The 27,282-nt window shown below is 32.9% G+C and overlaps 5 protein-coding genes, 1 long non-coding RNA gene and 1 other non-coding gene across 8 annotated transcripts; 3 read left to right on the top strand and 4 right to left on the bottom strand.

Annotated features, from left to right (window-relative positions):
* Positions 1-249: 249 nt before the first annotated feature.
* Positions 250-5,742, bottom strand: LOC126750066 (zinc finger MYM-type protein 1-like). The gene is made up of 3 exons (XM_050459562.1): positions 4,967-5,742; positions 2,962-4,397; positions 250-332 (listed from the first exon to the last, which is right to left on the bottom strand). The coding sequence occupies exons 2-3, from the start codon at positions 4,076-4,078 to the stop codon at positions 250-252; spliced, it is 1,200 nt and encodes a 399-aa protein (XP_050315519.1). The 5' UTR covers positions 4,079-4,397; positions 4,967-5,742.
* A 2,481-nt stretch (positions 5,743-8,223) lies between these two features.
* Positions 8,224-8,434, top strand: LOC126733658 (small nucleolar RNA U3). The gene has a single exon (XR_007659809.1). It is a non-coding gene; the product is annotated as a small nucleolar RNA U3 (small nucleolar RNA).
* Positions 8,435-8,459: 25 nt separating this feature from the next.
* Positions 8,460-12,919, bottom strand: LOC126748652 (fatty acyl-CoA reductase wat-like). The gene is made up of 8 exons (XM_050458017.1): positions 12,675-12,919; positions 11,661-11,909; positions 11,466-11,611; positions 11,297-11,406; positions 11,057-11,240; positions 9,289-9,362; positions 9,006-9,186; positions 8,460-8,946 (listed from the first exon to the last, which is right to left on the bottom strand). The coding sequence occupies exons 1-8, from the start codon at positions 12,882-12,884 to the stop codon at positions 8,553-8,555; spliced, it is 1,548 nt and encodes a 515-aa protein (XP_050313974.1). The 5' UTR covers positions 12,885-12,919; the 3' UTR covers positions 8,460-8,552.
* An 815-nt stretch (positions 12,920-13,734) lies between these two features.
* Positions 13,735-15,049, top strand: LOC126748717 (leucine-rich repeat-containing protein 51-like). Of its 2 annotated transcripts, none has more exons than XM_050458104.1 (4): positions 13,735-14,135; positions 14,301-14,512; positions 14,566-14,742; positions 14,831-15,049. In XM_050458104.1, exons 1-4 carry the CDS (start codon positions 13,958-13,960, stop codon positions 14,972-14,974), a joined length of 711 nt encoding a protein of 236 aa, XP_050314061.1. In that variant the 5' UTR covers positions 13,735-13,957; the 3' UTR covers positions 14,975-15,049. The 2 variants fall into 2 exon arrangements, with proteins under 2 accessions (XP_050314061.1, XP_050314071.1); XM_050458114.1 differs by having other exon boundaries at positions 14,001-14,251.
* A 5,291-nt stretch (positions 15,050-20,340) lies between these two features.
* Positions 20,341-21,881, top strand: LOC126748737 (transmembrane protein 234 homolog). The gene is made up of 4 exons (XM_050458154.1): positions 20,341-20,496; positions 21,005-21,147; positions 21,201-21,360; positions 21,518-21,881. The coding sequence occupies exons 1-4, from the start codon at positions 20,481-20,483 to the stop codon at positions 21,583-21,585; spliced, it is 387 nt and encodes a 128-aa protein (XP_050314111.1). The 5' UTR covers positions 20,341-20,480; the 3' UTR covers positions 21,586-21,881.
* A 955-nt stretch (positions 21,882-22,836) lies between these two features.
* On the bottom strand, positions 22,837-23,406 carry LOC126750065 (fork head domain transcription factor slp2-like). The gene has a single exon (XM_050459561.1). The coding sequence runs from the start codon at positions 23,404-23,406 to the stop codon at positions 22,837-22,839; it is 570 nt and encodes a 189-aa protein (XP_050315518.1).
* A 2,276-nt stretch (positions 23,407-25,682) lies between these two features.
* On the bottom strand, positions 25,683-26,569 carry LOC126748743 (uncharacterized). Its single transcript, XR_007664807.1, has 2 exons — positions 26,087-26,569; positions 25,683-26,026 (listed from the first exon to the last, which is right to left on the bottom strand). It is a non-coding gene; the product is annotated as an uncharacterized LOC126748743 (long non-coding RNA).
* Between the last annotated feature and the right edge of the window lie 713 nt (positions 26,570-27,282).

Below are 27,282 nucleotides of genomic sequence, written 5' to 3'. Positions count from 1 at the left end.
AGATACCGTACTTGCAGAAAAATGTGAACTCAGATTGTCGCCAATTAAGTACAAACCAACCTGATGGACTTCTGTTAAATCTGACGTCCTTTGGTCCTCCAACTCTCCAAGATGTATACAAATTTTTAGCTTTGTAAACCACGTATGGTGGGAACAATTTTCCATCAGCTGAAGAAGCGTATATAATAGAAACGGCTGACTTCGACGTATTGCAAATACGTTCTGGATAGCGACAGCCCCTTTTCGAGATTACTTTCTACCCGGATCGTCAGTTAAATTTGTTTCGTCGTAATTTATTATGTTTGATGGCGGTACATTTTTCAACTCCGTGGCTAAATTGTCAAAATAAGGATTGATAGTATTGGGAGAAACAGCAGCTCTTGAGCGCTTGATGTTTTGGCAGATTCTAGATCTTAATTCATTTTTGCGTTTTAATAAAGAAGAATAGACAAAGCCTCTGCCAGGGATATTATCTTTAAATCTCGTTATTGTTTTACTTCTACTGTCTAGGTAATTTTTTATCATCATCCTGACGTCCAAATGGTCAAGTGGATACCCCCCATCGGAACAAACTATTAGTTGATGGACTAAAATATCTTCTTGCTTGGTTAGGGCTGTTTGTCCTCCATGACGCTTTGAATTTCGGTTTTTGTGGTGCCGATAAAGCACAGAATAATGAATGTTTCGTGAGCCACTCTATAACTCATCCCGCTGTCAATTGAAGCAAGGGCTATTTTTAGAGTTCTTTTCATGAATTCTCTTATATGTTTTACCACAGATGTAAGTAGCTCCGCACGTGCGGAGCTATTTACATCTTTACATCGCTTACTATAGTAAATATTTAAGAAAAGAATTGGCCCAAGGACTGAACCTTGGGGTAGGGGAGAAGGGGGCACTTTTGAACATATTTACTAAAATTCAAGTCTTGAAAAAATCTAAATTTCAATATAAAAGTAAGGAACAGCTTTTCCAGATGTAGAATATGTTTACTTTAAGCTCGGACTGAAAAAACTATTGAAATTTTAGTGTGTTTTGTTTGACACGCAAATAAACAATAAATGTCATACTGTTCAAATGTACCCCAGCTAGGGTATATTTGAACAGTCAAAGGGGCACAAATAAACAGTACATTCCATGTACATACAGTACATGGAAGTTTTATTGATTTTTATTACAAAAAATCTATCGTAAATTAAATTTATTAAATTGCAGCTTAAACTCCAGTAATGAAGATGTCCTCTCAGTACCTTTTTGATGCGGAACAGGTAATTTCTTAATTACATCCATAGACGCTACTGTGCTTATATCTTCGACTGCGGGATAATAAAATGTCCGTCCTTTTTTCCTTAAAAATTTAATGATATATTCATCTTCTTTTTGCCCGATAATTTTTCCTACGTAGTGGACCAATGTTTTCTTAGTGCAAAATCGGACTATAACATCGTCAATTTGTACATCCGACGACAAATTTGGCGTATCTTCATTTTCATCAGATGACCTCCGCAGTGGCGGATCTGGAGGGTTTTGGTAGGTGAGGCGAACCCCAAAAATTAATTATAATATATTTTCAAGTTATATAATTTAAAAACAATGGACTGTAACAGGTATTATAAAACGACCAAAAATTTAATACACCCACATTTAAATTATTTAAATATTTTTAACTCCTTTTTGCAGAATAAGGCTATAAGCAACCGCGATTTTTTAGATTATTTATTTCCAACAAAACTTTCATTAAAAATTTGTTAGTTTTTGGGAAAAAAAAGTTGTACTACTTACCTTGATTTAAGTTGAAATAAAGCATTTTAAAGAATTAAAGTTTCGAACAATACAACCTTTATAACATTTATTTATTATTGTAATGTATTTAATACACGCGAAAACAAACAAAAAATTTACCTCTATACCAGACCTAAATAACACATTTTAAAAGAAAAATAAGCTAACAAATTAAACTTTATAAACTAACTCAAGGGCTCAATTTTTAGTTACTAAAAAAGTTTTTATAATTTTTTATTTTAAAGTCCTCTTCGTCTGTTTTGGAACTAGTCATATCATTAATAAGCGACTTTTCGATTGACAAGAGTGCAAGGTCAGATAACCGGTCTTGATTCATAGTATTACGAAGGTAAGTCTTTATTCTCTTAAGGCAAGAAAAATGTCTTTCCACACTTGCACTTGCAATAGGTAAAGTTGATATGAGCATAATAAGTTTAGTTGTATACGGAAAAACATCTTTTAGGTCGTTTGTGAGAATATTAAATATTTGTTGTGGACTACAGCTTGAAAACTGTTCATCGCCAAATATTAATTTCAGTTCAGTTTTTTCAAGTCAAGTCTTTCCTTTTCAAAAATTTTGTAATTTTTAACTAGGTTTGCCAACAAATCTTCAGGAAATATCTTTCTAAATTTTATAAAGTTATTGCATTCAATTAGCGCTAAAAATTGTATGTCTGTAAAGTTCTTAAATCTTTCTGTTAATTGTACAACTATTGTATCAAGAATTTCAAAATAAAGACCTTTCATATTTTCGTCAGACTTTTCTTTAAGATTACATGAAAAACTGATGGTTTGTTTTGCATTATTAACTAAATTAGCTGATTTTGTTTTTAAATTATAAAAAATATCATCCGTCCTTAATTCGCCTAATTGCGTAATACATGTATCAACATATTTTTTGCATAGGACAACATCAAATGTTTTTTTTTGTAAAATGTCATAAAGAAAATCTGTTTTTAAGAAAATTTCGCTAAACACATTTAAAAGAAATACAAATTCAAATTGCCAACAAATCTTCAGGAAATATCTTTCTAAATTTTATAAAGTTATTGCATTCAATTAGCGCTAAAAATTGTATGTCTGTAAAGTTCTTAAATCTTTCTGTTAATTGTACAACTATTGTATCAAGAATTTCAAAATAAAGACCTTTCATATTTTCGTCAGACTTTTCTTTAAGATTACATGAAAAACTGATGGTTTGTTTGGCATTATTAACTAAATTAGCTGATTTTGTTTTTAAATTATAAGAAATATCATCCGTCCTTAATTCGCCTAATTGCGTAATACATGTATCAACATATTTTTTGCATAGGACAACATCAAATGTTTTTTTTTGTAAAATGTCATAAAGAAAATCTGTTTTTAAGAAAATTTCGCTAAACACATTTAAAAGAAATACAAATTCAAATTCTAAAAAAGATTTTAGAAATCCTTTAGCACTATTAATAGAGACCATACCTGAAGATCGATCATTCATAATATTTTCAAACACGGAGATAAAGTTGAGGTATTCATTTGTTAGTAGCAAAACAATCTTGGATCTGGATGCCCATCTGGTTTCGCAAAAGGACGGGATTCGTTTACCAATCAGGTTGTCTGCAACCACTGTTCGTTTGGCCGACTGATGAAAGAAATTAGGGATTCCAGATAAAGTAGCAAAAAATATTGGACATTCCTTAATAGATTTGCATCCGTCTTGAAGTACCAAATTTAGTTTATGGGCTGAACAGTGAATAAAAGTTGCTTCAGGAGCATCATTTTTAATTTTCATTTGCAAACCGTTAATGTGACCAGCCATGACACTTGCTCCATCATAGCACTGTGCCACGAGCTTTTCTCTGTAATTAAATGGAGATAAAACGCTGGCAACTAATGTGTATAAGGCTTCTGAAGTTCGGTCATCACTCACATCATAAAAACCCAAAAATCGTTCATAAATATTCAGAGATTTTTTCTCTACATATCTTAGTGACACTGCACACTGAGATTTTTCAGTAATGTCGGTGGTATCATCTACAATTACGGCAAAAAACTCCGTGTCTTTAAGTTGCTGATTAATCTCTTCTTTAATTACTTCACTGATGCAAAAAATTAAATCATTTTGAATGGTTTTAGAACAAAATGATTTTCCAAGCTTTTTAATATGATTTCGTAGTTCTTCATTATATTTTATTTTGGAATTAAAAACTTCAATAAAGTTTCCCCTATTTTCCGAACCTTCAGCCTCTCGATGACCACAAAATGACAGTTCTTGTTTTGCTAGGAGTATAGTGGTATCAATTAGGTTACTAAGTAACATTCTTTTTTTCTAACTTTCTCATTGTATATGTTTTTACAATGTGAGACATTTTCCTGTAGTAAATCTTTTATTGTTGATATGTTTTTTTCTAGTCTTTTTAAATTCATAAATGATGTTAAATGATTGCCTGATTCCGCATGCTTTTTTGCTGACCGTTGCAAATTTTTAAGGTCATAGTATCCTTCTTTGACCCAGACAGACTTTACATGTGAAAGAAGAACACATGGCCAACAAAATAATTTTTGAGCATATAAACTCCCACACAACCAAAGATGGGTATTGTACCAAGATGATTGAAAGGAACGAAAATACTTTGAGCCTGAAACGTAATTAGTACTATTGTGGTTGATCGACCTATATTTTTACAATGTTTAAGATTTTTTTAAAAATGGTTTAAGGAAAATTTTAAATAAATAAATATAATATAATCATCATTTTCTAATATTTAGGTCGATCAACATTTAAAAGAGGATGAATAATGAAGAGAGGTATAGTCAGCCCAATTTTATATATTTAGTCATTTAAAAAAATTATAAAAAAACATTATTTGGCATAAGTAGGTTTACTTTAAATCGGTTGAGTATATGTGGTTTGGAACTTCATGTATGGCAGGAAACAAGAATAAAATTGTATATGTATAAATATTAAAATAGATTAGATTTTATAACAATATATTATTTTATTCTTAAAAATAATTAGTATTATTAAATAAAAAATAATAATAACATAAATATTATATATTATGATTATATATTATTTTTATATTACATTATTAGTAGAAGTTTACTACATACTAATATTTCAAAGATGAAATATAAAAAAAATATATTGCCATACATGAAATTTAAAGTAGTCCTTTCCAAATTATTATCATCGGCCTTTCTTTACCTGATCTTTTATCTTCTTTTAAATTGCATAAAGATGGCTGAGGTCTACCAATAGTAAGAATCTCTCTTTTTCATTTTCCGTTCTTCTGGAAAACGGAATTTCCAGCAAACAAAGTAATGGGTCATATTCCGGGCCAAACACAGCCATAATTTTTGATAATTAATTACAAATGTTTTGTAAAGTCTAAATCACAAACACTTAACACTACAAACAGTACAAAAACAAATAATTCATTTATTTTTTCCTTATTTTTCTATTTTCTAGGCTGCTAATAACGTGCTGTTCTCCGCCCGCCACTTGACTGCCAGCGGGCTTTTCCAACTTTGAAATCGTTCCGTACCGGGTATCTTTCGGTTTTTCATACGGCGACAGCGAAGATCGCCTCAATCGGACCATTCGGTGGCGATATTTTATGATTGCTCGGGCGGGTATAGCTCAAAGAGCACGTTCATAAAGTTAAATGTTGAGGCGACGGGAAGGTACCGCTGACCAATAGGTTTTACCGGATTTATATACTACTATTTTACCGAAATTAATTTTAAAAGGTTTTAAATATTAATTGATTTTCATTTTTTAAAGGAATGCTACTATATAATCGTATTTTTTTAAATATTTATGCAAGGTGAGGCGTCGCCTCCCTTGCCTCACCGGCAAATCCGCCACTGTGACCTCGACAGCTCGAACTCATTTTCAGAATCATCCATCTTGTAGGGATATGGCATCATCACATGATGAGTCACTATCTGCCAATATTACTCTTCACTCTTGGCTTCATGGCTACCGTTTATACTTTTTTCTTAGCTTCCCGAGCAACTGCTTCGGCTTCAATGGCATCTTTAATCGGTGCGACTTTAATCGGTGCGACTTTGGCGACGCTTTTTGGAAGTCGAACAAATATCGGGAAATGGTCTGACCACCTCAGGAGATATTACTTTAGGTTCAATTAATAAGGTCGTGGAAGCTGGTGCTACAGAAGTGATCGGAGCTGCAGATGAAGTAGACGGTAGAGAGTGATTTTGTTCCTTTGGTATTTCAGCAACATCATTAGTAGATGCTTTTCCTGCTGCAACAAAGTCACTATCCAAAAAAATATTTCTTTTTAACGGCCAGATCCCTGTTTTTTGAAAACCAGATATTATATTTTTTGGAGTGAATGATGCTTGAATAACTATATTTGCCAGCCCAGCCAGGTCATGGATTGTTATGGCTTTTTCGGGATTCAAAATTAAATAATCATGTTGCGCTATTTTTAATTTAGCCTTAAAAGGAGCCATTTTTAAAACTTCCAGTGGCTGAAGGCGATGACTACAATGAGGCGGTATAGTGACCACCTCCAAGCCATTTTCTTTTGCAAATTTAATGGCATTTAGCGAGCAATGGGATTTGTAGTTGTCCATTATTATTTAAATTTTTTCATTTTGGGTACATTTTGTAAATGATTTTATATGTTCCAGAACTTTTATAAATAACGTTTTTGTCATCCAACCACTAGGAGGATTGTTTATTAGTCCTATGCTTCCAGCTGGAGCACCTGTGAGGAAACTGTCGTGATATCTAGCTCGTGGGAATATAAAAACTGGTGGTAAACTATTTCCATCTATACTCACGATGGCACACATAGTAACAAGAGTGCTCCTTTCCGCGGAATTAACTTGGCCCACTTGCTTAGTTCCCTTTTCGCATCTACAACAGTGGTTATACTCGTTTCATCCAAGTTAAAAATTTTATGTGCAGGAAAATTGTATTTTTCGTAACAGCGCACAAGATTATCTTGAAACTCTGTTAATGCAGTTTGGTTAAATGCCGTAACACGTGTTTTTAGGCCTTCGGAGACTAAGATTTTGATGGCGTTTCATAAACCCTTGAACCCAATCTAACCCTGCGATTTTGTTAGTATCCCAACTAGGTGGATATTTTATAGACATAGCTTTTGCATAATCAAATGCCAATACCCTCAGATTTTTATACGATAAGCCATATTGTAGTTTAGAACACGTTAAAATATATTTTACCAACATAAGTTCTTGATCATTATTAAACACTTGTCTGAATTTATGCTTAGAGGAAAACACCTGCTCCCTGGGTTGTTTTTTCAAGCGGTAAAACAAAGCAGTATGTTTTACGCCGTAAACTTCTGCAGCTTTTCTTAAAGACATTCAAAAAGGCATTTTCTTTTTCTTTTACAGCCGCTATCGCCTTCTCCATGTCTTCCTCAGTAAACCCAGTTTCCTTCTTCCTCTTATATTGTCTTACCATCCTGATTTGCAAATCTGGACAAACAATGCTACTTAAAAACATTTTTTACTACTAATGGGGTACCTTTGAACAATGTTCAACAGTGCCCCCATTTTAAAGTTCAACGCCACCCCTTGTGCTTACACTCGAATTCAATCACGTTTGCTAAAACTATCCTAACCTCAAAAGTCACATATTTTCACAAAACGATCTACATACCTAGTAGACCTACTGCAGATTAAATATCCTCTTTATAGTTTAGTGTTCAGCCTAATTTGTTTAAGTAGGAAATATTACAAGAAAAAAGTTGAAAAACAAGGTTTATTCGTATTTGCGATACAAGTCGTGGAAGCCGCTGCACAATACAGTTGCCTTCTTGCACTAGTTACTTCAACCACGTGCCATTTTTAAACGATTATCGCGCCAGAGGCGGGAAATTTGAATGAAGTTCAAATGTGCCCCACGTTCAAACGCGCCCCCTTCTCCCCTACACCTGAAGTAATTTCACGAGAATGTGAGAATTCCATATGTTCCTATATGAGAATTATATGTGTTATAATAATTACCACCACCTGTTTTCATTTTTTAAGGCATGCTTGAAAAAACCTGACTGCAGTTCGAACGAATCCATAATATTCTCTTCGTTATTTTATAAAGTAATCATCGAGCTGCCGGTATCCTGCCTTAGTATGGGTCTGACTAAAATTGGCGTTCATATTTGTCGAACATGTATGTCAATATTGGTTTGACAAGTGCGATTGATATTACAATCAGGACCGCATCAAGGTAATTTTAAACAACCCTCTTAACCAGTTATCACTTTTATTAATTTGTTTTTTTTTCTTTAGAAAACAATTCCCTACACTTATAACCTATAGTGAAGCTGAGTCAAACGCCTCATACAAGTCCGAAAACACCCCGCGTTAACTTTACGATTTTCCACCAGACTTTATCACTTCTACAACCGCACCGTGGTCGTTTTCCTTGTCTCGTTATCCTGGTAAGAGATCGATAGTTTCATCAAGATCATAAGCACAGGAACATTTCTGTAGTAGATCTTCGCATACGCTCTACTCAAAAGTAGAGTTGTCGCATTTACCATGAGAATGAGACACAGTTTCTATCTCTGAGCGTGAGATATGATCTCGATGTGTCATTTTGTAGCGAGTCGATGATCGTTCTACCCATCGACTTTTGCTGATGGGGTAATTAGATTGAGACAGTCTGAGTGGTTGTATTTAAGATAAAAAAAAATTAATTCTATTTTAAAACAGCATTTATTCCATATCAGAGGAGCTATGAATGTGGGACAAGCTTTTGGACCTCTAACATTATTTAAAAAGAAATTCTTTTAACAGACTGAATTTCGCAAAAAACTTAAAACTACCCCGCCAACCAAAGGTACCACCCTAAAAAGAAATATTTTCCCTAAACAGTATATGACAACGGTAGTAATTACTAATATAATAGTTAAGACCCTCCTCAGATAATCAATGTGTCTCTTTCCCGCAGGTAGAGTTTCCATAGACTCTTTCAAGATGTAAAATCTCAACCCCCTGGGATACTTTACAAAGTAGCTTTCCCAATTTACGGTCGCGATGTCACAATTAAACAGCTCGCGATCCCTAAAGGACATTTTCTTCAGTAATTTATTCGCGTTTTCTGTATGTATGAAGAAGTCCGTTACGGTGAAAAATTCGTAAGCCTCTTGAAAGTTGTGAAGTTTTTTTACACGTTCCTTATATCTAAAATAATAGATATGCATAGAATGCAATCAGATCAATTTCAAAATAAATGAACTTACATAGCAGGTTTTCCTTGGATTATCAAAAGTAAATCAATAAAAAATGCCACCATAGTGTGAAAGAAGAACCTTAGAAGGAGGTAGTTGTATTTGCAAGTTGTTCTGAAATATAAGGGAAATGCGAACAGTTGGGGAGTGGGACATTGTCTTGCGTGGTAGTCACATAGACCATAAACTTCATCTGAAAAATTCGTAAAATTTTAATTCGATTATCACCGTCATTTGTACCTCAAAATGTGTTTTTTATTTTTTTCAATTGCAGGCTGCTGCAAACTGCCTTTACCTTGTGAAATAGGGTTATCCAGTCCGCTGCTCATATGATATACTGGTATTTCATTTTTCTGTTTATTAAACGTCCTAAAATAAAGAAAAGGTGGAATTTATTTACAATATTTTTCTTAGTACTGTCCTGATTCTAATGTCACTTGTCATTCGTTTGACTCATGGCTATCTGTCAGCTATCGTTTGACAACTCAGCTCGACATTGAAATAAGGACCGTAATAAGCAGAGACACATTTCTAATAAAAATAAGTTAACATTGTTTTTTACGGTGATGTCACATTAAACCCACTTTGAGCAACACACCTATCAATTTTCTACTGTTATTAGCAATGGATAACCCATGGTTGCCACGTCTTATGATTTTTCTTGAAATATTGCGGTTTGATGTTGACCAATAACGGTGCAGAGTTGTAAAGGAGTTTTTTTATTACCTCTGATGTAGATAGAGGCTTTTTAAGTTTTATAATTAAGACAAATCTGACAACGCTTCTGTTATTGTCAATGTTAAATTTCCATCTGTAATTTAATTTGTGATTATCAGTTTTCATTGAGTGCAGTGTTGCCAACAGGAGAATATTTTTTATTTTTAGGGAAATTTAAAGGAAAAGCATTTGGACTTCTATCTACTTAAGAACAATTTTTTAAAAACATTGGGACTTTCAACTCTGTGACGTTATACTCCAAGGAAAGACTTTCAAGAGCACAAGATTTATGAAGTTTATAATCAAGAAAAATATGGCAATGTCGGTTTAAGCGTAAATGTCAATGAGTACAATGTTGCCAACTGCAGGATATTTTCCGTTTTTAGGAAAATATTAACGAAAAAAAATTGGACTTTTATCTACTTTAAAATTTTTAATGAAAATTTGGATTTTTAACTCTGAACTTTCAAGTTAGTAAAACCTCGGTTAAAATGTGTGAAATTTGTCAATGTCATTAAGTGCACTGTTACCAACTGTAGAATATTTTCCGTTTTAAGAGACATTTCAAAGAAAAAAATTCATTACATTTTTTTTTTATTTTTAAAAAAAAAATGTGGATCTTCAACTTTGTGACGTCATACTTCAAGAAAAGATTTTTTAAGAGTAAAACATCTATGAAGTTTATGATCAAGGAAAATATGGCAACGTCGGTTTAAGTGTCATTGCCAGTGTGTGCCAACAGCAAGATATTTTTTGTCTTTGGGGAAATTTCAAAGAAAAAAAAAGTGGACTTTTACCTACGTGAGAACAGTCACTGTCACTTGTCAAATTTTAAGTTGACACTTATCACAGATTAATCGCGGTGCAATGTTGCCAGCTGCAGGAAATGTTGGGTTCTTAACAACTCGCAGAAAGAACCATGGACTTTTACCTTATCTTTTGAGAAAAATTCTTCCATTATATTTTTAAAGAAAAATCTGGACTTTTATAATAAAGGAAAATATGGCAACGAAGGTCGATATGTTATTATAAACTGTCAACTATAGTCAAATCTAATTTCCGGTCAATACTGGCCACAATGTCGACTTGCCAAATTTAATTTCCGATTGTCAATTGTCACTTGTCAAAAAATAATGAAGACATATGGACTTTTTTAACTTAAGTACCCTATTTTATTTATAGTAAGTAAATTCATTCGGATATTCTATTTCTATAACCCAAAAAATGTACCTTAATGCGGTCCTGATTCAACTGCCACCTCTCATCCGATTGACTCATGATTGGTTAACATTAGATTCAGGACCGTACCAAATAACGTTGCCCACTAGACAACATTTCTTACTTACTCTCCAGTTTGCCATCCAACTGCTATACATTGATTAACGACGTAATCAGCTGGAACAATATCCAAATTGGTATTTTTATAATAAGAAATCCGGCAGATGCCCATTGCATTTAGTAGCACAAAACCTGCCAAGGTGAACACGTTATCCACAAAAGCGCTCACTGGTTCATCGGCTGTCGATACAACTATCAAACAATTTGAAATTATTACTTTGACACCATAAGAGTTTACCGGGGATTACCAACAGTGGGCCTGCAAATACATATCGGGATACTTTTGGCTTCCCTATTCAAATAGTCTTCGACAACTTGTTTGGTGAATGTATAGGTGTTAGGCCAGGTACCCACCAAACTAAAATGGCACTTATTAGTTAACTTAACTAATAAGAATCACAGGGCTAAATGTCTTACGTTTTGGTTATATCTCGGACGCATTCTTCATCAAGATTCTCACATGTGGCAATTAATTTTTCCGCACTGATCGTCGACGGATAAACTTTTTCCTTGATTTCTGATCGGTTTGAGTTTGAAAAGGCCGTGCCCACATAGACAAACGTCTAAAAACATCCACTATTATTAATCAATCTATTGCGATGCTCAATTTACCTTTAACTTGGGCATTTTCTTCGCCAATTCCACCAAGTCTTTCGTAGCTCTGACGTTGATCATGGTGGCTTTGGATAAAGGTTCGTCGAAGCGCACCGTGGCGGCGCAATGGAATACTACGTTGACTTCCTTAATAATTGTTTGCCGATCTTCCGTTGATAGTCCTAGATTTGGTAAGGCGCAGTCGCCTTCCAGAACCACCACTTTGTTTAGCACTTCATTCTTCGTTCGTTTTATGATGTCAAACACCTGTTAAAATGTGATTGATTCATTGATACTTAAACATAATAAATTTCGACAAGGTCGTCAGTTTTAAAAGTCAAACATATTGCAAATTATATTAAAAAACCATTTCAAATATCCCGCCAAATCGCACCAATAAAATAGTTGTCAATTGCCGGTAAAGTACTGCCAATGACAGGGAATTTTCCCACTTTCAGGGTTATTTTAAGGATGGAAATGGATGTTTTTAAAAAAAGAGAGTTTAAAGAGTTCGAATCTTTTAACTAAAAATATTCTTTTTTAAATATTTTAGACTCGTTTAATTCTTCTTTTGAAGTAATATCTATATGACAACGTCGCCATAAATGTCAATGGGATCTTGTCAACAGTCAACATAGCTTAATTTCCGGTTGTCATTTGTCACTTGTTACAGAATGGCGATTCAGTACTACCAACTGCAGTTAATTCTCTCTTTTCAGACAAATTTTCGATTTTTTCTATTAAAAACTGTCAATTTCTACTTTAGTTTTGATCTTAAGAAAACAACATTTTCGAAGAAAAGCTTGAACTTTAATCCGTAGTCAATTTGCTTTAAAAGCCAAATTTACTTGTCAATTGTGAAATATATGTTAACTTCCGCTTCTCAGATGTCACTTGTCACATTTAGTGTTGCCAATAATAATGAGTAAAAAAGACTCTACCTTTATGGCATACCAGTTGTGCAATAAAAATAATCAGAAAGGTAATACCACTAGTAAGTGTGTTGAAAGTAGCCAGCCGGTATATACTTACCGGTGATTCCCAAATATCTTGCGCTCTCTTACTGGCAGATAAGTCCTTCTTCCCCCTCACCAAAATAAAAACTTTATTAACTTCCAAACTCCTCAAAATCTTCTCTAGCAACAATTTGCCAATAAAGCCAGTGGCTCCCGTCAAAAAAACCGTAGTGTTCTTATAAAACCTTTGAATATCGGTTAACTCGGCTTGCGGTCCGAGCTCCATGTTTGCGATTAAAAGGTTTAACGACTAGTGTATACGGATAATGATTTTCAAAATTCCTATTTATTTGCTTACTTAATATGCGGACTTTTGTATCAGAATATTTACATATAAACTGTTTTAAAATTCATACTGCGTATTAACATGACGTTCAGATTTATGGAAAAAATTACATTTTTATTAAACTGAATGACCGTAGTTTGCATAAGTTATTGTATAGTGGCTTAGGCCACCTTTTGAAACCAGAAAAATTTTCCATAGTCACCATTTATCCGGTATTTTGGGTTGGAAGCGTTAGCCATAATTTGTTTTGCTTTTTGCCTTTTTATCATCCAGTATACCCAATTTGCTTAAAAACTGAAAAACGGATTTAAAATATTAAAACAATTATTTGAATATCCCGCTAAATTACACCACTTATATATCAAATATTATCTAATTTTCGGTTGTCAATGACAAAAATGTCAAATTGTGAAAATTAATTTTTGGTTGTCACTTGTCATAGAATGTTGGCGGACCAGTGTTGCCAATAGCAGGGACCTTTTGGTAAATTTTTAGCCTCAATGAAGGAAAAACCTGGATTTTTTTGGTCATATTTCAACTACGTCAAATTTTGAGTAAATCCGTAAGATATGTGAAGTTTTACAAACAGGCAATACGCACTTTATACAGGTAACCCTGCTTGAATTGTCAATGTCAATTGTCAAATATAACTTAATTTTCGATTAATTCGGCATTAATTCCAAGAGGGCGTCCATCCGCCATTTTAAAAATCTGACGTGTCATTCTTTTCAAAATTTAAATAACCCCGCCAATTTTCGCCGTGGTTATATTATAAATTATAGTCGGATCGTTATTAATATGCCGTGCTTAGCATAAAACTGCATTGACCTTCACCGCATTCAATTTAACTAAAAATTCAACCGAAAATTGATTATTTGGGTCAGAGATATCACGCTTTTATATGAAAAGGTGTCACGATCGATTAGGATTGTTGATCGATTCCCGCATTGTTGGGTGTAAAACGAAAACATCCCAGTTTCAGGTAAATTCGTAGGAAAATTCGCTGTAGTACGATGTTCGCTTATTATTATCCAACATACTTGTGCATGCCAGTTTATTGGATGCAACCGATCTATTGGATGAAACCGCAAAGTTCTGCTCAATCTATGGAGATTCCTTTGAATCTTCGAAGAAAACTAGAACTGGGACGACCTGCTGATTTTTCATTTAAAAAGTTGACACACATCAAAGGTTTGTCATCAGTTTTTATGACATTTTTTTTTGAAAAATGAGCATATATCCCGAATCACCCGCGGACTTCTCTTTTAGCGGTATACGCAGCTTGGATGGCCAAAAGTTCTTATCAGGTCTAATTAATTTAAGCCATTGTAATCTTATTAAAATTAATTATTTCAGCTATAGGATTAGAAGGTGCAAGGTACACCCGAATAGGAGGTGTACCAGAACGAGGTCCAGAAAAGCGCTTTTTAACGAAATCCTTATGGTTAAACAACAATAAACTAAAAAGTACCAAAAATATCGACGAACTGGTTAATGAGGCACTGGAGTACCCTAAAGAGCTTGGCTGGCTCGACTTTTCCTTCAATTACATCACTGAGATACATGAAGTACTAAGTTTGTACAATATTCAAGCAAAAACTAAATTTTGACTGAATTTTAGAGCCTGCTGCAGTTTCCCAATTTAAAAATTCTATATTTTCATGGAAATTGCATTAATGACTTAAATGAAGTGTTTAAATTAAGGCCTCTAAAGGAACTTAGAAGTGTAACTTTTCATGGAAATCCCATCGCAAATCATCCGAGGTACAGGAATTATGTGGTTTCTGTGCTGCCCCAAGTAAGTATCTGAATAAAATGTAAATTTATGCGTGTTTTGTTGTAAAACAACAAAATGATTTAATTAATTAATTCATTCATTTATTCAGATTGTGAATTTGGACTTTACGCCGATCACGCAGACGGAGAAACAATTTGCGATGCCTCCGGAGGTGGTTAGAAAACTAAAAGAGGAGAAGTTGAAGGTGGAAGCAGCAAAGAAGAAACCGCCGGAGCAACCGGCGAATAAATAACATGTCTGTTTTTTAATTATACTTTTGTATATTTATTTCCAAGGTTTTATTGCGGAATAAAAATCTGCCATAGTTTGTTGTTGAAGAATAATGAAAGCTCACCCTAAGGTTGGAACACAAATGTGAGCAGTTGTTTGAATAAGCAAAATTGTTTGTGAGATGTTTAGTTTCTAACGCGAATATAATGTTTGTTTTATTTAGGAAATTTATTTTTTAAATAAATGCTCAAGTACCGGAATTTTATTTTTTTAAAATTTTTTGAATAAATTAAGAAATATTTCCGATTTATCTTATAAAACGCTGTTAAGTGTAAAGTCGCCTTAATGTGCAGATGCTAATAGCAAGTATTATTATGAACAGTTGCTTACTGATACAAAACTGTTCACTAAATGTTTGTTAAATTGAATTTTGAATAAGAGATCTTTTAAAATCTTAAACAAACCAAATTGTGGTAGACTTTAGAATAAGTAACTATTTAAATCCACAATTTCTAATTTACTCTCAAAAATGCTGTGCTCACAGCTGGTTCACTTGTGTTACCATTGTGTACAACTGTTTATCACAAAAAGAAATTCGATGTGTCCGAATAAAATCGAAAGATGGTTTATCTTAAAGACGCTGTTAGGTGTAAACTCGCCTTAATGTGCAAATGCGAATAGCAACTATTATGAACGGTTGTTTTCTGATGCAAAACTGTTCACTAAATGCTGATTTGTTGAAGTTGCCTTTCAAGCGAATGTGAACCATTACGAACAACTGTTTGTTTGTAACCAAGCAAAACTGTTCATTAAATATACGTTTTCCTAAATTTGCACACCAACGCAGAACTCTCGTAAAGCTACGGTTTGTTAGAACAGTACGCCGCGCAAACACACATTCTGCTGAACGCTGCGCACGTCCGTTGAATTCAAACGTGTGTAAATAAAGAAGAGCGTTTTGTTAAGTTCTGCTTAGGTAGGCGCACGACAGACAGCGTCGACTGTGTGCGCTGAAATCAAACCGAGCTTGATTTTGACGCAGTCGTTCAGTCAAGCTGAAAGTGGGCAGATAAAAAACACATTGAAAAATGGCAACCAAATTTTCTTTAGAGGAAGATGAAAAGTTGATTGATATTGTACGAGAACATCCTCCATTATACACTGTGAAGAGTAAAAGTTTTAAGGATAATGTTGTGAAAACTAATATATGGAAAGAAATTGGAGAAAAACTTCACAGGAAAGATAAGGGCATATTTATTATTATAAAAAAATAACACGTTTCATGTATTGCACATATAATATTTTGACAATAATAATATTACTCGACACGAGACATCATATTGCCTTGCCATGGTACAGATTCAATAATATTAAAATAGATTTTAAAGTTATCTCTAACCTCAAATGCTTCATATGATGCTCTTTTGTCGCAAGTGGCGGTTAACTTTAACATACTTTCTTTTGGAAAATCCGGAATTAATTGGCATTTTTGTTTGGACAAGAAATTTTTGCCTTTCGAAGCATGTTGTGCAATATACAAGCAGAAACTATTATGTTGTCAGCTACCTCTGGAGCCACGGCTATGGGTGTGTAGAATATTCTAAAGTACTGACACATTGTACCAAATGCATTTTCTGATGTTTTTCTAGCTCTGTAATGTCTTTAGTTATAAATGGCTTTTGTCTTGTCATGCTTTGCTTGATTTTGTGAATATGGTTTCATCATATTTCTTGTTAAACTGAATGCCTCGTCCCCCATTATTACATGAGGTTGCTGCATATTAGTACCAGGAATAACTCTTGAAGGAGGTAAATTAAAACAGTTAGTAGCAATCTGCTTTTTTATGTTTGATTTTATAAATAGATATCCCCGCATCGCCCTCTCTGCCATAGGATCCTACGTCAATTGCCACAAATCTATACCTTGCATTGACGACTGCTAGCAGAACCATTGAATGAAAGTTTTTGTAATTAAAATAGAGAGATCCTGCATTGGATGGACAACGAATTCTTATGTGTTTACCATCAATCGATGGACAACAATTTGGGTAGTTCCATAAGCTATTAAAATCTGTAGTATTTGACTCCATTTGTTCTTTACTAGGCTGAGGTAGTAGATATGAAGCATACGTTTAACAATACTTTGAAGAACTTGTTTTACACATATGCTAATCCAACTATAGTAAATTCTGTATTGAAAGGATAGTGACCTGTATGACTCTCCAGTTGCCAAGAACCTGCAATAAAAATATTGCGCATTAGTGTACTAAAATTCTTCTTCCGATAACTTATTCTTGATTGGTTTTTAGATGTGGAATGTAAAAATAGATGGAAGTCTATAAGAGATTACTACCAAAGAAAGAGAAAGGACTACACCAAAGGCACAAGTACAGGATCTCTAAGAACAGATGACACTGAGAACTTATTCCTGAAGAAATTTAAACACCTCCGCTTTTTGGATTCTACATCATTGGATGAAAGAAGGTATTTACTCAAAACTTTAAAATCCTTAAAATTCCTCTGCTTTGATAGTGGGAAACAATTAAATTTTTTTTATTCCAGCACAATAAGTAATACCCAAGATAGCATTCAACAAGAATCAGATGTTTCGCAACCTCAAATAGTTCAAAGCGATGTAAGGATACTGAGGAAATCAATATTGAAACTCCACAAAAAAAAAAGAAAAGCACACATTTAAAAGACAAAAACATGATAGTTCTAAGCGAAATTAGAAAGGGACGAGAAGAAAGAACTGCTCTTTTACGCCATTTATTAGATAACGAGAAGACTGCAACCCAACCAACCGAGTCAATGGACCATGCAATAAATATGTTTTTTAATAGTGTGGCATCAACAGTTTCCAAATTTTCACCAATCAATAAAGCAAAAATCAAAGCCGAAATTATGTCTCTCGTTTCAAAATATGGATTTTGACGCCTGTTGTAAGGATGTTTGGTAATATCAGCTCTTATATAATCTAACACTAATTGAAATAATTCTGTGGATAGTCGAAAATATTCCCGAAATTTGTAGTCGTTTCCAAATAGTCTTTTTTCTATTGTTACTTTATAAGCCCCTTCCAAACATCTATTAGAAAACATTCAGTTTCGCATTTTCAGTTTTGTTTTGGCGACGACAACTAATTAAACTCAGAAGATCCAATTCATGTTCTTCTTCATCAATAAGCATCGCCAGCAAAAATTTTTTAGACATAATGATTATTCTTATATTATACACTATAAATATATGAAAATGTGACAAAATACGTTTGTCTCCATCTGCACCCACTAGCATACAATAGGATAAAAAAAGGAACTAACAAAACACTTGTATGAAAACTACCGTGCGTCGATCAAGGTAGATTTTGTTGATCGTTTATGCTATGCGTCGCGCAGTGTTCTAACAAACCGTAGCTTAAGCAGTTGTCTATTTTAAATTAAGAAATACTGTTCACTGAATGTTCAACTTTTTTTTATATTTAGTTTTTAATTGGCTTTTGATTGGTATCAATTTAAAGTATGTATCATTATGAATAAATATTCATTTAAATATACAAATCATGGCTATTTTAAACTTTTGTTTTATTTTTAAAAAAGTTGTAAAGCCTTTTGGTCAGAAATGTCAACTATTGTGAGCGGCTGTTCATTTTTCATTGTGCACAACTGTTTCAACAGTCGAAGTGGCTGAATGTGAATTGTGAATACAAACAAAGTGGTTAATAAGGCACTGGAGTACTCTCCAAATCTTGGCTGGCTCCACTTTTCCTTTAGTTACTCTGATATAAATGAAGTACTAATTTTGTACAATACGCATGCAAAAACTACATTTTGACTAATTTTTAGCGCCTAATGCAGTTTTAGAGAAACAGTTCACAGTGGACTCCGGAGGTGATGCGGAAATTAAACGAGGAGAAGCTAAAACTGGTAGCCATGAAGAAACCGTTAAAGCAACCGGCGAATAAATACAATTTATTTTTATCTTATGTTTTTTAATTATATTTTTGTATATTTATTTTAAAGATTTTGTTTCGGAATAAAAATCCGCCATTTGTGATTCAGGAATAATGAAAAACCACCTTAAGGTTAAAAACGAATGTGAACAGTTGCTTGCTACAGGCAAAACTGTTCGTTAAATGTTCAGTTTTAAGTGCTTTCGTATATTCCTTTATGTCGGTGTAGTATCCATGGTTTACGTAGGTATCCATGGTTGTTTTATGTCAAGAATATTATTTTTTAAATGAATACGTACATAACAATTTTTTTTTTCTCAGAGAAGTCCCAGAACACAATTCGCCGATTTATCTTAAAAGCGTTTTTAAGTGTAAATATGCCATAATGTGCAAATACGAATAGCAACTATTATGAACAGTGGCTTGGTGATCCAAACTGTTGTGTTCAAAGAGAATTTGAGGAGGGTCAAATTCTCTAAGGTGGTGTATTTTTTTTATTTGGAGAATATTTAGTGAAATTAAATATTCCCTTCTTTGTAAAACCCTATTGAGACTCTGGAACCCTAATGTAGATTGTGAAAGATTGGTTTAAAAGCTATTACGTCAGCTCTCCTCCACTGGCAATTTATTTCTCAAATAAATTCCTAAATACATAAAATATGCTTTAAAGAACACTATATTCCTATTTATCTTAAAAACGATGGTGAATAAAATCGCCTTAATATGCAGATGTGCATAGCAACTATCATGAACAGTTGTTTAATGATACAAAACTGTTCACCAAATGCTGCTGTGTTGAATTTAATCTCTTATGTGATTTTTTATTAGGATTCTAAACAAACCCAACTGTGGTAGAATCTTGAATGAAAATCGAAGTCCCTGTCCTAAGATTTGAAGCGATTGTGAACCATCTTTAAGCGCTGATTGTAATCAATAAATACTGTTCATTAAATAATTACTTTACTCCAAGTTTACACGCCAATGTCGACTATTATGAACAGTTGTCCATTCTAAATTAAGAACTGTTCACTGAATGTTCAACTTCCTTATTGGAATTTAATAATTAATTTTTAATTGGTATCGACTGAGAGTATGTATCAAATAATTAATATTCCGAGTTTTGCTAATTTATATAAATGAAAAAGTATAATATATAATAAAAAAGTAAACGTCACGGTTTTTACAAATTTAATTCCACATTAATATAAAACATGACGCAAGAATCAAATTTACATGGCTTGCGTCGTATGTCACGTTTACTGTCGTCTACGTTTACGTGCTGGCGGTACTTCATTTACCTATTTAAGTGGCGGAATAAAAATCCGCACGCTCATTATCGATAAAATGTATACACACCTTAAAGTAATGAGATCAAACATGAACTGTTGTGAACAGTTGTTTGCTTATGATGATCAAAACTGTTCATAAAATATGGTATTTTTTTATTTACTTATTTATTTATATTTGTATAATGTATATTTATAAAATGTTCCTAATATTAGAAAGTTAACACTTCCCTTTTTCAAATATTTAGATTTTTAGCCTTTTTTTATATAGCACTCAATAAATAAGGGATAAATATGCTTTTTGAAATTGGTAAGTGCTTTTTTGATGATCGAAGAGACTATAAATGCTCTTTGTCATGTTTGTCCTGTTATTTTCAACCTTATTAACGCTTTATAAGGGTTTGTACCTTTAATTACTTATACAGGGTCATTAAAAGTTTAAAGTTCCTGCTAGTGTAAAGCTCCCACTGTGGAAAATTGTCATATAAGTCATATAGGGAACCTTCCAGAAATGCTTTTCGAACTGCAATAATGCAAATGCATACTCATACTACAGGTATATATATTCAAGATCTTTAGAAAATCCTAGGTATATTGGGTAAAGTCTTTTGGGACTTTTCTGGAATATCACAGATAAACTGGTCGACAAAGTAGACAACCCAGGGAAGCTTAACAGAACCTATTACTGAACATATTTCATGGTTTTATATAGGTAATAAAACAAGCAAGCGTTAAACCAATTAATATGCCCAGTCCAGTAAATTAAATCAATATTTAATTTAAAAAACCAAACTAAAGGACAATTATTCTATTTTCAGGTTGCCTGATTTGTGTGGCTATGTTATGGGGTTTCACGAACCCAATGATTAAAAAAAACTCACAATCCATCACCAAAGTAAAAGCGCCCAATGTGATCAAACAATTCTTATTAGAACTCAAATACCTGGCGACCAATTTACAGGTAAGATCACATACACATCCAGGTAATATAAAAAGTTTTCCTCAAATTTTCAGTATCTGATTCCAATGGCTTTCAACCAAACTGGATCGATTTTATATATATTTACACTGCAAAATGTCAGTTTGACTTTGGCCTCTCCCCTTACCAACACTCTAACCTTCATTTTTACTGCCATAGCCGATGCCTATTTAGAGAAAACTTTACCCTCTAAAAGTAAGTATGGGCAAGTAAGTTCTCATAAAAAGTGCATAGGATGTTTCACTTTCACCTGTGGATTTACTTTTAATAATAATAAATTGCGATTTGTTTTGTAACTCTTTTGTCCCTTGGTGTATCAATTATTACATTTGCTGAAAATCTTTTATTTTAGAAACTCTGCTGGGTGTCGCTTTAATTCTCTTTGGAACATTTTTATGCTGTTACAGTAAAGGGGAATAGATGAAAAAACTAAAGTAGAGATGGAACAGTATTTTCTTAATAAGTCAGTATTCTTGGGACCTGAATAAAAATACTATTAGGGAGGAAATAATATGTCTTAATTTTCTCCGGTATCTACAGTATATACTATTGTTGTTTTATCAAAGAAAATGTGCATTTTGGTTGTATAATAGGCTGAAAGTAGCACTTTCTTTTAGTAAATAATTCTTTGCTCAATTTTACCTACCTTAATACATTAAATTATTGTATTTTTACATGATAAATAAATGCAGTATTTATTGTTAATTTTAAAATAACTAGTTTTATTAATTTTTAATTATAAAAAAATTTGAAGAATGTACATATAGGTATCTTTTTGGTGACTCACTAATAAATATAAATATATCAATTTCTATACAAGGATGATAAGAGATGAGAAAACTTGAATATATAAAAATAATGTTTTTTATTGGAAATCGTGCAGGTAAATAGTGCATAACAGTGCATTTGGTTCATGATTTAAATTCATAAATGGGCTATTTGGAGATTCTTTTTCTCCTTAGGCATAAACATTTTGAATTTTCTAGACCAGATTTCAGAGATTTAATATTAATGAGTGTATAGGTTGTATACTGTGTTTGCTTGATAAATAAAAAACACTACTTGTATTCAGCGTATATAATTAATTGAAAATTGCTGCCTAGCACTTTCGGCTGTAGGCCATCATCAGGGCTTAAGAGACTATAAAAAGATACATTAAATTAGCACAGGAAGGAGCATTTTAAAGTTAGACAAACATCGTTAAAATACAAATGGTAATAAGTCATAAAAATAAATATAAAAAGGTCAGTCGCAAAAAGGGACGAAAAAACATGAGAAAAGAGATGATACAAATATGCGAATCAATACAATCCTAAGGTCAACTTACTTTTAAAAGTATAACTTATTTTTAAATTGATTTAATTAAATTATTGGATTATTCAGATTTAATATTGTTTATTTATCAAAAACTTTTAAAGACAAAATTTGGTTTGGAATTTAACGTTTTCCATTCCTCACTCTCCAAAACAAGTATCAAAAAGAAAAATAAATAATTTAGTGTTTTTTATTTATATTACGTAATATTGACAATAATTATTAATATAGTTTAACTTTTACATACATACATTCCAACATGTTACAATACACTTAGCATTTTACAACAAATTCACTTAACTTATATCACACGTAAGTACGTTCAGCAACAAAAAATGCCAACAACAAAAAAACCTTTTAAAACCTGGGAAACGGTCCTGGGGGCGGAAAATGATGTCCAGGCATCGGCACATACGGATAATAAAGTTGCTCATATCTATACTGCACCTCCTGTTGGTACTGCAACAATTGCTGGTAATGCTGGTACTCTTGTTGGGCCCTTTGGTGCATGTGATATGTATCCAGCTGAGGGAGCATTGGGGTCACTAAAGGGCACGATGGTACTTCGTGAGCGTTTTTCCTCAATTTACCAGTGGTTTCTCCAATAAAAATGTTATGTGCCGAAGGATGTAAGGTCCATAAGTTTCCTTTGCCTCCATCATTAATGGGTCTTGGTACTTTTATGAAGTACTCACTGATACTCAAGTTATGCCTAACGGAATTTTGCCAGGATTGCTTCTTTGCGGTGTTCTTGTAGTAAGGAAACGTCGCCATAATATACTCGTAAATGTCGTTTAAACTTAACATACCTCTAGGACTACTTCTTATAGCCATCACTATCAATGCGTTATAGGAATATATGGGTTTATCACAGCCACTGAGGGATTCACAATCTTCACTTGATGTATTGCTTGATGTGGAAGACATGATTGTACTATTGACTTCACAATGTTAACTGATGATTTGTCTCATTCTAAATCGTGTTAAGTACCTTTTGAAATGTGAAAGGGTGTTTGAGTTTAATCCGATTAATCCGTTCCTGGACCGCCCATAATATCAATTAACGTAAAGAGAATTGTATAAATATGATTATGGTTTGCATGCTATTGGTTGGGAATATTGTTAAAGGGACGTTAAATGCATGTTCAAGGTTGTATTTGGCACTTTTAATCTTATTTTCATAGAAGCATGGATTAAGGATTAACATGGTGGAGAGGGTGATCATAGGGAAAACCAAGGTTGTGGTGATTGTTGAAAAAAAATGTTTTTTTATAAAAAAAAATCTAAAAAATCCATTTGAAAATTTATGACAAACCAGTGAAATGGAAAATAAAAGAAAAACCATTTTTTACTGTTTATTGTTGTTAAAAGAACAATGTGAAGAATAAACTGATGAATTAGTTAACTATATCGAAATTCTGTGTTTTTTTAAGGGATAAGGAATAAAAAATGGTAATAAATAAAATTTTAAAAATGTATAGGCAAATTTTGTCACATAGAAAATGTTGCATAAATATCCATTAACATTTAATTACACCAGAGGAAGCCCAGATATATTCCTGGAATATTTTGTCCTATCCATATCCTGGGCATATTTTATTTTACTTTTTTTAATACTCTCGAATGAATTTTGTTAGGATAATTGTGGGAATTCTGCTTGTAATATCCCATGCACATTTTAATGGCTTATAGGATATTCTTATTCATTGTGCAATTTAAAATAAAATAAATATATTTGTAACTGAATACTTTGAATCTTTGACAGCATTATATGAAAAACTCTTTTGAAACTATTATGAAATTCATTTCTGAATATAAGTGAAAATGGCATTGATGATTTTTAATAATCTTTATTAAAAAATTGCAAAAATGCCAAATTCTCCAATCATTCTTTTTAAACCAATTTAGTTCCTTATACCACGGTGTAATGTAGTCATATTTTTGATCACATAACCCAACTCAAAAGTTTTGAACTCTTTATATACGAGATTTACTCTCTTGCTACTTATCTCAAACAAAAACTATAAATATAATCACATTAATTAAAATTCACATAATTCCTTTCTAACCTTGCGGTTTAAAAATTATTTACAATTTTATGACGTTTTTAATCTATATTTATGATATTAACCCTTTGAATAGTTGAAGTTTTTATATGTTCTTTAAAACGTAAATTCAACCATATTAACTTTATATTCATCAATAAAAATATTGAAATTTTTCAAAACTTGATTTTTATTATTAATTATTATTTTAAATTATGGCTTTGAGATAATGAATTATGAGTCATAAAATCCTCATTTATAAGAGCTTCAGTTTCCAATGTTTCCATAAACATATCAGCAAAACAACAGTATAACTGAGTGTCATTAGCAAAAGTTTGAACTTTACAATATCTCAATGATCTTAAGTCATTATGTTTTTTTACACGGTACAGTTTTATCATTTTCAGGTATTTGAGAATATGTCTAGACATGGGATCAACTGCCTGGAATATTTCAATTACCTTGACACTATTGCCTAACTATATCTAGTCTAATATCATGAATCCAGATTTTGGTCCGTATTCTACCCTTTTTTCAAGTATCACCGATATGGGCGAAATGTATGTAGGTATTTTGGATTATATATTTGTAGGACTAAGATATAAATGGACAACATCCCACAAAGAAAGCATTGCCACCATATTTGGCCAAATGGCGGAATTAACCACTAGACAGCCTGAAATGTACCTAATGAATCAATGACTCAATTGCCTGGAATTAAAAAATTCTATTTCTTCCAGTCAATTAAGCCAGATTTTCTATTTGTAATTTCAGGCAGACAAATGTTGAATTCTATCACGTCCAGGCAGTTGAGTGGTTTAACTATTTCTCTAAGTTAAAATAGAGACGAGGCAGTTGATCGCATAACTGCCAGGAATAATTAAATTATTTTTTTAATTGCCTGGAAATATTTTTAAGAAATTGATGGTTAGACTGCCTAAAAAATATAATTAATTGATGGCTTAAGAGCCTGGAATAATAACATTATTGTAGGCTTTTTCTTATTGTCTAAGGGTTCCAGTTTATACAAAAAAAGCACTGGATTCTTTTTAGAAATTACATAACTATTCTGTTGACATAAATTTAATGTTAATAGAATAGTTAAAACCAAACACTGGTTAACAGGTAAGTATTTCGGGTAAAATTATACTATTTAGGTAAGTATCAACTTCTTTTATTAAACGTATTGACTTATTTTAATTAAATCGTAGAATGTCTTTAGTTTAGTTGACACGTCTTTTAATAAATACATTATCGGGAAATCGTTTTACCTTTTAGAACAAAAGATACGCTCTGATCTTTTATTACCGTCTTTAAATATATAGAGAAAGTAGCCCTTCTCCCGTCTTTGATAATATTACGTCATAATTGGTCCGTAAAAGAATAGTCGCGTATTCCGCTACTTATCGTCGTGCTCTTGTTCTATCAACTCTGCCAACTGCTCAACCACTACTGATACGTTTTCCTTGCGTTTAACTGATCCTTGATACTCGACAAATACCCTGAAAAAAATTAAATGAAGCTTGATGATCTTACTCCTAGATTTTCTCTATTAAACTTACCACCAGTAATCCATCCCTTTTATTTTTTGTAGAACAAGTAAACCCTTACCAAGATTGATTTGACCAATACTCTCAACCGACTTAAGAGCCTACAGCGCAAATTTGTAAATATGTTAAATTATAGATTTTATAGGAAATAGCACTTGACAATCTTAAATTATATAATACAGTCTCAGTTGTACATAATTTAAGTGAATACACGTATTTATTGGATCAATTATTTTTTAATAGTTACAATCTTAGCAATAGACCTACTTTTATTGTAACCAGATACTACTCTATCTGTTTATCGAATTCTCCAATCATTTGGTGCACACGTACATATAATAAATTCCTTTGTGAATTTTCCTTTATTTAGTATAAGTTTTGATAGTTTTGAAGGATACTCAAGGATACTTTTTGTTAATGGTGCAACATTGGCCCAGCGAATGCTCAAAACTTTTTCAAAATATCATCAATACTTTGGCACTTACGAGGCAAATTGTCTGCCTATGTCAGTAAGAGACAATGAACTCCATGGAGATGAGTCCCTATGATTTAGGATAAGTCCAGGAATTTCCAACTTAGGAACACGTTTTGTGCTTTTAATGTATCCTCAGATATTGCGTTAGCAGAAGCTGAAGACCACTTGGAAATATCTTAAGAACTCTTGGACTTATGAGACAAAATGTCTGCCCATGTCAGTTAAGAGACATTCGAGTCCTTTGAGGTGTGTGTCTTGAATACTTAGGATAAGTCCAGGAATTTCTAAGTTAGGAAGACATTTTGTACCTTTAGTAAATGTTCAGACATTGTGCTATCGCCAATGCTAAAGACCGCTTTGAAATATCTTAAGAACTCCGGGACTTATGAGACAAAATATCTGCCCATATCAGTTAGGAGACAATGAACTCCATGGAGGTGAGTCTCGATGACTGAGAATAACTCCAGGAATTTTGAACATAGGAAGATGTTTTATACCATTAATAAATATTCAGACATTGCGCTAGCAGAAGCTGAAACCCGCTTTAAAATACCTTAGGAACTCTTGGACTTACAAGACAAAATATCTGGTCATATCATTTAAGAGACAATAAATTCCATGGAGGTGAGTCTCGATGACTTAGGATAACTCTAGGAATTTCCAACTTAAGAAAACGTTTTGTACCTTGAATGAATCCATAGACATTGCGCTAGCAGAAGCTAAGGACCACTTT

Source organism: Anthonomus grandis, chromosome 2 (genome assembly GCF_022605725.1).
Source record: "Anthonomus grandis grandis chromosome 2, icAntGran1.3, whole genome shotgun sequence".
Taxonomy (NCBI): Eukaryota; Metazoa; Arthropoda; class Insecta; order Coleoptera; family Curculionidae; genus Anthonomus; species Anthonomus grandis.
This window is presented reverse-complemented; position numbering and strand designations above follow the sequence as displayed.

Excerpts from the sequence above, each read along its gene's own strand:
- LOC126750066 (XM_050459562.1), bottom strand. The coding sequence starts at position 4,078 with ATGTTACTTAGTAACCTAATTGATACCACTATACTCCTAGCAAAACAA. Across the intron at positions 333-2,961 it reads ACAAACCATCAGTTTTTCAT|CCACGGAGTTGAAAAATGTA; the intron begins GTAATCTTAAAG and ends TTGACAATTTAG.
- LOC126748652 (XM_050458017.1), bottom strand. The coding sequence starts at position 12,884 with ATGGAGCTCGGACCGCAAGCCGAGTTAACCGATATTCAAAGGTTTTAT. Across the intron at positions 11,407-11,465 it reads GTCCGAGATATAACCAAAAC|TTTGGTGGGTACCTGGCCTA; the intron begins GTAAGACATTTA and ends GTGCCATTTTAG. Across the intron at positions 9,187-9,288 it reads GGATAACCCTATTTCACAAG|ATGAAGTTTATGGTCTATGT; the intron begins GTAAAGGCAGTT and ends CGAATTTTTCAG.
- LOC126748717 (XM_050458104.1), top strand. The coding sequence starts at position 13,958 with ATGTTCGCTTATTATTATCCAACATACTTGTGCATGCCAGTTTATTGG. Across the intron at positions 14,136-14,300 it reads AAAGTTGACACACATCAAAG|CTATAGGATTAGAAGGTGCA; the intron begins GTTTGTCATCAG and ends TAATTATTTCAG. Across the intron at positions 14,513-14,565 it reads ACATCACTGAGATACATGAA|AGCCTGCTGCAGTTTCCCAA; the intron begins GTACTAAGTTTG and ends ACTGAATTTTAG.
- LOC126748737 (XM_050458154.1), top strand. Across the intron at positions 21,148-21,200 it reads ACCTGGCGACCAATTTACAG|TATCTGATTCCAATGGCTTT; the intron begins GTAAGATCACAT and ends TCAAATTTTCAG. Across the intron at positions 21,361-21,517 it reads GAAAACTTTACCCTCTAAAA|AAACTCTGCTGGGTGTCGCT; the intron begins GTAAGTATGGGC and ends CTTTTATTTTAG.
- LOC126750065 (XM_050459561.1), bottom strand. The coding sequence starts at position 23,406 with ATGTCTTCCACATCAAGCAATACATCAAGTGAAGATTGTGAATCCCTC.